Source organism: Dipodomys ordii, unplaced genomic scaffold, assembly GCF_000151885.1.
Source record: "Dipodomys ordii isolate 6190 unplaced genomic scaffold, Dord_2.0 Scaffold6, whole genome shotgun sequence".
Lineage (NCBI taxonomy): Eukaryota > Metazoa > Chordata > Mammalia > Rodentia > Heteromyidae > Dipodomys > Dipodomys ordii.
The window spans coordinates 8,409,326-8,418,973 of NW_012267222.1; the positions used below are offsets into that span (position 1 = coordinate 8,409,326).

The window sequence follows — 9,648 nt, forward strand, 5'->3', positions numbered from 1 at the left end:
CTGAGCTCCACCCTTAACCCTGTGCATATCTTGAAGGCTGAGCCTTGCCCTGATCTGTCTCTTCCCTCTGCTCCTCTAGCGTGGGGAAAATCTCTCAGAGTCAGCCTTAGGGTGGACACATAATGACCAAATACTAAAACAAAATCATGGGGTGAGCTTTCAGGTCCCTCAATTCTATTACCATGCCTGGAACTCAGGAAATGGATGGTTAAGTGGTGAACTGGACAAGGGCAGTCCTGATGCCCTTTGTGTCAGAGCTGTGACTTGGACGCCATCAAATCCTGAGTGGAAATGGCAAACTGAGGACTCTTCTACCATGGCCAAAGTAATGGTCCTTGGATGGGTGAGAAGGGGTTTCTTAGCCTTGTCTCAAAGGAAACATCTTCCCGAATGCTGTTCCAGGATCTTTGCCTCCAGGTTCATCAAGATGGGCGATCAGGCCCTGCCCACACTGGTACAGCTGGCGGCTCAGAGCCTGTTGGAGAAGCAGGCCTTGGCCATCTCTGCTCTGGAGGACCTGCCCTGCGATCTCTTCCCTCTGTTGTTCATGGAGGCCTTGAAAAGGAAATGCACAAAGGTGCTGAAGGCCATGGTGCAGGCCTGGCCCTTCCCCTGCCTCCCCCTGGGGGCCCTGATGAAGAAGACATTAGACATGGGGACCCTGAAAATCGCCCTGAGTGGGCTCAATATGCTGCTTGCTCAGAAGGATTGGCCCAGGTGAGTGGGGTCCAGCCAGAGGGCTGTGGAGCTTAGGGAAGACTGAGTTGAGAACCAGGAGAGTGGAGAGAAAAGCAAGTGATGGTGCTGGACAGATTAGAGGGGCCTGGGCCTTTGCTGGGCTCTGTCGTCTGGGAAGGAGCTTGTGAGCGGAGCACAGTGATGGATGCAGGGGTGGCTGAAGGAGCTGCTGAACGAAGCAGGTGCATCTGCCGCCTTCCCCCCCGCCCCCAGCTTTGCCATTGGGAACCAGGCTGGATTCAAGGAGAGAAAACAGATTACTGCCTCTGTAGCTCAGAGGAAGCACCTTTACCCAGCATGCATCAGGGGCTAGGTTCATGCCATGGTATTATTGAGAGAGATTTATAAAAGGAAGGGAAAAATTTTTTAAGAGAAAGGAAAGGAAGACTGGTCAAATACAAAAATGATGTGGCTTGGGTTCTATATATTAACAGCCCAGGCTGAATCAGGGACTTGTAGCTCATGCCTGTCAATCCTAGCTGCTGAGGAGGCTGAGATTCAAGGATCTCTCTGGGTATTGGACCTCTAACATGATCTTTTTGGGTTTTTTTTTTGCCAGTCCTGGGGCTTGCTCAGGGCCTGGACACTGTCCCTGAGCATCTTTTGCTCAAAGGCTAGCATTCACTTGAGCCACAGTGCCAGTTCTGGCTCTTTCAGTTTATGTGGTACTGAGTGAGGAGTCGAACCCAGAGCTTCATGCATGCTAGGCAAATACTCTACCACTAAGCCCCCTTCCTAGCCCTCTAAAATGATCTTTAACTCCCCCCACACACACCTGGGTTTCTCCACAGGCGGTGCAAGCTGCAAGTGTTAGACTTGAGAAAAGAAAACCAGAGCTTCTGGAATGTGCAGCCTCAAGCTGTCTCCACTGACTGTGGACCACCACCACTGAAGAAAAGAAGGAATGACTTAATGGAGTTCCGTCCAGAGCCAGGGGAGAAGCAGGTCTTGAAGGTGACAGTAGACCTGTGCTTGGAGCTCTGTGACCTAGATGAACCTCAAACTTACTTGTTTGAGTGGGCGAAGAAGAAGAAAGGCTTGGTCCAGCTGTGCTGTAAGAAGCTGCAGCTTTGGGAGCATTGTAATTGTACAGTGAAAGAATGGCACCCGTACCATCTCCTGGATATAATGGAGCTGCTGCATTTGGAGGATTTGGAGCTTCATTATCCCTGGAGCCTGTCCAGCCTGGCTGTATTTGCTTTCCAACTGAGTGAGATGAGAAATCTGCATAAGCTCTTCCTCTCCCACATCTACATCCCTGTACAGATGACTTCTAAGGAACAGAAGCAACGGATCGGCGTGTTCTTAACTCACCTGGGCAAACTGGACTGCCTCCGGCAGCTGCATATGGATCACGTAGCTTTCCTCAAAGGCAACCTGCAGGAGGTGCTCAGGTAAGGATGAACAGGTCAGCTCTGAGGCTTCATCTGGGACAGGTGGTGTGCACCCTCGGAGAGAAGGCAGTTGCTTCTGGGGTTAAGGCAGAGAATAGCATGGCGGGGGACGGGGAAGGTGGTACACTTCAAGCTTTCAGGTTGAAAGTCAGGAACCCACAGGAAAGGAACCCCTGCAATGTTATCAAACCTGCCCTGGTTTGCCCTTCTTACAAGGAGCCACGGGTCTTGTGTGGGCAGAGCTTGAGGGATGAGCTTGACTGTGAAGGAAAGGAGCTGTAGAGTTGGGGGACTGAGCTACTCAATGCCTTCAACCTCCAACGGGGTGACAGGTGAACACACTCTACCTTTTGTTTTTGTTTTGTTTTTATTCAATGGTATTAGGGATCCACTTCAGGCTTAGAGCTTGCTAGGAAGGCACTCTGCCACTTGGCCCAGGCATCCTGCCTATAGACTGACCTGCAGTATCAGTTGTGGGGCCTGAACTCTGGTCCTGGGCACTGTTCCTCAGCTCTTCAGCTCAAGGCTAGTGCTCTACTACTTGAGCCACCACACCACTTCTGGTTTTCTGGTGGTTCATTGGAGATAAGAGTCTCACGGACTTTCCTTCCCCAGGCTGGCTTTGAACCATGATCCTCAGATCTCAGCCTCCTGAGTAGCTAGGATTATAGGTGTGAGCCACCGGCACCTGATTGACCTGTAGTATCTTGGCTGTCCGATGGTCAGAGCCTTTATGACCGGAATATTGAGGTTTTTCCTGATCCTCATCTAGTCTACCGCCTCTTTGGCAGAACTGATTTCTTGATCTTTCCTTAGGTGTCTGAAGACCCCACTGGAGTCCCTGTCAATATCTTACTGCCAGCTTTTAATATCAGATTTCAAGTGCCTGCCCATGTGCCCGAACATTGCAAAGCTGAAACACCTGCACCTGAAAGCTATCGTCCTGACCTGTCCTAAGGCCCTCCAACAACTTCTGGAAAACGTTGCATCCACTCTGGAGACCCTGGACTTGAAGAACTGTAAGATGTCAGACTCCCTGATCACTGCCATCCTGCCCGCCCTGAGCCGCTGCACGCAGCTCACCAAGGTCTGTTTCTATGGCAACAACATTTCCATGCCTGTCCTGAAGAACCTGATACAGCACACCGCCCAGCTGAGCCAGTTAACTGAAGAGATGTACCCAGTCCCTCTGGAGAGCTATGACGAACCAGATGCTCTCCGCGCAGAGCTAGGCTCCCAATATTGTACCGAGCTTATGAATATGCTGAGGAACTTGAGGGAGCCCCAGAAGGTCTCATTCAGTGTTGATCAATGCCCTGAATGTGGCTACAGCTGCTACTATGACATGGACTGTCTTCTGAACTGTCAGATGAGTGATTAGCTGGATGCAAATGGCACATGCTCTCTTCTTGCTTGGACACTGGGAAATGAAAGCCGAAGTAGGGATTTCTGGTCAGTGATATGGAACTTGACTTTCAGACCATTGCCCAATGGAATAGGAAGAGAAGCTTGGGGGGAAAGGGAACAGAGGGGGAAAGGTTGACATGGGGAATGATGGGACACTGAAACTTGTGTTTTGCAGTCAGAAAAAGAGCTTGGTGTGTTGTATGATCCCTGAAGCCTGTCTTTTCTGCCTTCTGTGGCTGGATTAAAAGACATCCACCATTGTTACTGTGTTTGCTCATTTCCCTCCCGTCCCCCACCTTCAGTCAGTCATGGGGCCTGAACTCTGGGCCTGGGCACTGTCCTCAGCTCTTCAGCTCAAGGCAAGCACTCTACCACTTGAGCTGTAGAGCCACAACAACACTTCCAGTTTTCTTTTTTTTTTTTCCAATCCTGGGGCTTGAACTCAGGGCCTGGCACTGTCCCTAAGCCCCTCTCTGCTCAAGGCCAGCACTCTACTACTTTAGCCACAGTGCCATTTCCAGCTTTTTCAGTTTATGTGGTACTGAGGAACTGAACCCAGGGCTTCATGCATGCTAGGTAAGCACTCTACCTCTAAGCCACATTCCCAGCCCCTCCCTGAGCTTTTTTGCTCAAGGCTGGCACTCTACAACTCAAACCACAGCTTTGGCTGGGTTTGTGTGTGTGTGAGAGAGACTACTGAAAACATGTGAGAAGAAAACCTGGTGAAGAGAAAGGGGTGATGTAGCTCACAGAATGAGGTGGTCCAGCAAGATTGGGTGTCCCATCACTTCTTGACTTGGGGCTCTGTTGTGGGTGCTGGATGGGAGGTCCATAGAAGGGAAGTGTTCATGAACCAGGAGACTGAAATACCAGCATTCCCTCAACCCTTTCAAGGGCATTAGCACAATGAACTCAGGGCCTAGCACTGGGCCCCATCTCATTCTCTACCAACTGCCCAGTAAGGTGGACATGGACTCATCCTGGCCACAGCCATTAACCTAGAAGCTTCTAGAAATGTGTCCCTGACTACTGTGAATCTCCTGGAACATGAGGTAAATGACAATGCAGTGTGGGCTTAGGGTGCCTGCCGCTCAGTGATGAGGGCTGAGCTGTTGTGTGGAGTCCTGAGATCCCATCACTAGCACAATAAAAAAAAAATGACAGAGGTTCATTGAATACGGGAGATGATTTCCTTAAGACCTGACTGAAAAGGCCAAAGTTAGGAGAAACACTGAGAGGTGATCAAGTTAATGACCACTGGGGTGGGTGTCAGAAGAGAGCAGAGCTAAGAAGCTATTCTGTTGACAATTTTTGTCCAATCCATAGTCAAAAGTTCATATCCTAGCACTGGTGGTTCAAGCCTGTAAACCTAGTTACTCAGGAGGCTGAGATCTGAGGATCACAGTTTGAAGCCAGCCCAAGCAGGAAAGTCTCCATGAGATTTATCTCCAATGAACCACTCAGAAACCAGAAGTGGAGTTGTGGCTCAAAGTGGTAGAGCACTAGCCTTGAGCAAAAGAAAGGGACCACACCCAGGCCCCAATTTCAAGGCTTATAAATAACCAAAAACAAAAGCAGAGAAACAAACTTTGTCTTCTAAAACAAACATGGAAGCCCAGGAAAAATGACTTGCAAAGGGCTATTTTTTTCTATTTTAACTTATTTAATTAACTTGCAAGTACTGGTGCCCGAACTTAGGGCTTGTGTGCTGTTGCTTTTTGTTCAAGGCTTGTACTCTACCACTTCAGCCATCCATCTGCTTCCATCTTTTTGCTGGTTAATTGGGAGTAAGAGTTTCATGGACTTTTCTGGTCAGGTTGGCTTTGAACCTTGATCCTTACATCTCAGCCTCCTGGGTAGTTCAGATTACAGGCTTGAGCCACTGGCACCTGGCCAGCTACAAGGGACCATTTCCTTCTGCTTTAGGCACCAAGATATCAAGAAAAAAGATGGGTCTAGTGGTCCATCTTCTAATCCCAGCAATAGAGAGTATAAGGCTTGAATAGTCTAATCTGGTCTATATACAGATAGTGATTATCCAAAACAAAGCAACAAGTAATAAGTACTATCCCTTGGAGATGAAGTCCTATCCAAGACTTTTCCCCATGTTCTGTCCTGTCCCCTGTCCTTAGTCACTAGTCCTGCCAGGAGAAAGCCTCCACAATTTATAAAAGGTGATCTTACCTGCTTAGCCGTCATTTGCCACCTGCCACCCAGCCCTACTGTTGACATTTAGGGGATTTATCCCAGAACCTGGTACTCTGATTTTCTTCATAGAACTTTCAATAACTCAGTAAACACTCATGGGACCAAGATCCCTTGGTCTCCAGAGTTTCAGTTCAGGACTGTGAGCTCAGATCATAGATCAGCTAGCAGTCAGAGAGAACTAGCCTCTCTTGTCTGAGGATGAGGTCCTGAATCAACACCAAAAACTACGATGGAAACATGCAAAATCCTCAATCTACTCTTTGCTTGCTACACAAAGGTATTCTCTGTTTTGCTTTAGAAATGGTATCTGTGATCTTCATAAAACTATTTCAAACTTAGAGCTGGGCACAGGTGGTTAGCTCATTTTTTTTTTATTTTATTTTTTGTCAGTGGCAGGGCTTGAACTCTGGGCTTGGGCACTATCCCTCAGCTCTTCAGCTCAAGGCGAGCACTCTACCACTTGAGCCACAGCGCCACTTCCGGTTTTCTAGTGGTTTATTGGAGATATGAGTCTCATGGACTTTCTGCCCTGGCTGGCTTTGAATCGAGATCCTCAGATCTCAGCCTCCTGAGTGGCTAGGATGACAGGCGTGAGCCACTGGCACCCGGCTTGGCTAGTTCATTTTTTTTTTTTTTTGGTCGGTCGTGGGGCTTGAACTCTGGGCCTGGGCGCTGTCCCTCAGCTCTTCAGCTCAAGGCGAGCGCTCTACCACTTGAGCTACAGCGCCACTTCCGGTTTTTTTTTTTTCTGGTGGTTTATTGGAGATAGAGTCTCACAGTCTCTCCTGCCCGGGCTGGCTTTGAACCGTGATCCTCAGATCTCAGCCTCCCGAGTAGCTAGGATTACAGGTGTGAGCCACCAGCGCCCGACTGGCTAGTTCATTTTTAATGCATTCTTTTCCATGCCATGTAGGCCAACATTGAATTTCAAGTTAATTTTCCATTTCTTTTCCATTACTGGGGCTTAAACTAAAGGTATCACACTCTTTTTGCCAGTCCTGAGGCTTGAACTCAGGGCCTAGGCACTATTCAAGGCTAGTACTACCACTTGAGCTGTAGCACCACTTTTGGCTTTTTCTGCTTATGTGGTACTGAGGAATTTAACTGAGGGCTTCATGCATGCTAGGCAAGCACTCTACAACTAAGCCACATTCCCAGCCCCAAGTACTGCACCCTTGCTTGGCTTTTTCACTCAAGGCTGGAACTCTACCAATAGCACCACAGCTCTACTTCCAACTTTTGCTGGTTAATTGGACATAAAAATCTATCAGGCAGGTAACTCAGTGGCAGAGTGCTTGCCTCACATGCATGAGGCCCTGGGTTGAGATCTGAGGATCCTGGTGTGAAGCCAGTCAGGACAGGAAAGTCTCTGAGACTCTTATCTCCAATTACCTTCCAAAAAATGCCAGAAGTAGAGCTGTGGCTCAAGTGGTAGAGGGCTAGCCTTTAACACAAAACCTTAGGAACAGTGGCCAGGCCCTGAGTTCAAGCTCCAGAACTGGCAACAACAACAAAAGAATCGTTTGGATTTGTCTGCCCAGCCTGGTTTCAAACCATGATCCTCAGATTTTAGCCTCCTGAGTAGCTAGGATAACAGGCCTAAGCCACTGGTGCTCAGCTTTAGAGATGTAATTTAGGGTCTTTGGCTTAGTGACTTAGTGGTAGAGTGCTTGCCTAGCATGCAGGAAGCCCTGGGTTTGGTTTCTCAGTACCACATAAACAGAAAAAGCTGGAGGGCTGGGAAGGTGGCTCAGTGGCAGAGTGCTTGCCTTGCATGCATGAGGCCCTGGGTTCGATTCCTCAGCACCACATAAGCAAATAAGCAAAAAGAAAAAAGCCGGAAGTGGCGCTGTGGCTCAAGTGGTAGAGCTAGGCTAGCCTTGAGCTGAAGAGCTGAGGGACAGCGCCCAGGCCGAGTTCAGGCCCCACAACCGGACCCCCCCCCCAAAAAAAAAAAACAGAAAAAGCTGGAAGTGGTAGAGTGCTATCCTTGAGCAAAAGAACCTCAGGGAGAGTGCCCAGGCCCTGAGTCCAAGTCCTAGGACTGGCAAAAAAAAAAAAAAGTGGTGGAGATGTAATTTAAGTGGTAAAGTGCTAGTCATGACAAAAAAAATCCAAGAGCCCGGGGGCTGGGAAGGTGGCTCAGTGGTAGAGCGCTTGCCTTGCATGCCTGAGGCCCTGGGTTCGATTCCTCAGCACCACATAAGCAAAAAGAAAAAAAAGCCGGAAGTGGTGCTGTGGCTCAAGTGGTAGAGTGCTAGCCTTGAGCTGAAGAGCTGAGGGACAGCGCCCAGGCCAGAGTTCAGGCCCCATGACCGGACCCAAAAAAAAAAAAAAATCCAAGAGCCCCATATAATCCCATGGATACACAGACACACACACACTAAAATAAAGTTGCATACAATGGGGTTAGTGACATTTTCCTAATTCATCTTAACTTTAAATAAACAAAAGGAAAAGAAGGAGAGGGGAATGAAAGAAAAGAGGAGGTAAGGAAGGATGGAAGGAGAGAGGGGAACAAGGAAAAGATGGACAAATGAAATAAGGAAAGAGGAAATGAAGGACAAAATTGAAAAGCAAGTGCAGTAACTTGGGCCTAGAGTCTGGAGCAAAAGGGTCATATGAGCCCAGGGGTTGTAAACCAGCCTAGGAAAGAACCTGCTCTCCAGAAACAAAGAAGCAGAAACTGAATATAAAACAGATATTTCAAACTTATTTTCTGTCTAAGATGAGGGCCAGGGTAGGTGAGCAACTGAAGTATATGCTGGGTTATTTCAGGCTGAGAATTGTGGATCCTAATTCAAAGCCAAATCTGACTATTATCTCCAATGAGCCAGGAAAAAGTCAGAAATGGAGACATGGCTCAAGTGGTAAAATGCCAATCTTGACTTAAAAAGCTAAGTGACAGTGCCCAGGCTCCAGTATGGGCACAAAAGTAAAGAGAAGGAAAGAAGAAAGAGAAGGAAGAAGGAAAGAAAGAAAGAAAAAGAAAAAACAGCAATCAAGCAAACTACCTTTTCTTAGGGCAAGCAACACAAGGATTTGGCCCCTTGCTAACCTTGCTATATTTCCAACAGAATTAAAGTACTGGATCACTCCCTCCCTTTATAAAAGTTCTAGAATTATTTACAATATTTATTGATTATGTAAAAGTCTATAGAAGAGTATCTGTATTTCTTGTGGCTCATTTTTCTATGATTCTAACAAAACAGTCTCAAAAAGACAATCCTGTAATTCCAGCATTTTGGAGGCTGAGGGAAGCAGATAGAGAGTTCAGATCCTCCAAAGGTTACAAAATAACATTTACTTTAAAAATAAATAAAAAGAAAACCTTAAGAAGGCAAGCAAGGGGGGAATTTAAGGAAGAAAACGAATTTTAAGAAACAACACCTAGCGATAGTTGAGAATGTTCTAATGGGTTTGGGTGTGGCTCCACATGATAAAGCATCTTTCTGGCAAGCCATAAATTCAGGACTCCAGGTCCAGCAATACAGACCTAGTGCATCGGTGATCTACCACTGAACCACATCCCGAGTGTCGGCCACAGAGTAAACTTCCCTCTCAGATTTGGACCAAGAAGATCCTAGAGGAATAAAGTACAAACCAGTGGAGTGAAGAGAACTCAGGAATGAATCCTGGACTTTTTAGTATCCCTAAACTTTACCCTTTTCCTGTAGAAACCTCTAATTCAGTTTATCTAGGGGAGGACGGAGAGCCAATCAGGATTCACCGGGCGGAGCAAAAGAGATCAAATCAGATGCGGCTTTCTGATTGGACACTAGGAGTTGAAAGGGGAAGGCTGGATGGAAAAAAGCTTCCGGGAAGCCAAGGGCGCTGGGACTTTTGAGAGGCCTGAGCCACCTCAGGTAAGTCCCTCACCTCCGGAAGAGACCCTTCTTCA

The 9,648-nt window shown here is 47.6% G+C and overlaps 1 protein-coding gene across 1 annotated transcript; it reads left to right on the top strand.

The window, feature by feature from the left end:
• Positions 1-427: 427 nt before the first annotated feature.
• LOC105997567 (PRAME family member 12-like) lies at positions 428-3,513 on the top strand. Its single transcript, XM_013032043.1, has 3 exons — positions 428-717; positions 1,530-2,132; positions 2,949-3,513. The coding sequence occupies exons 1-3, from the start codon at positions 428-430 to the stop codon at positions 3,511-3,513; spliced, it is 1,458 nt and encodes a 485-aa protein (XP_012887497.1).
• The last annotated feature ends 6,135 nt before the right edge of the window (positions 3,514-9,648 follow it).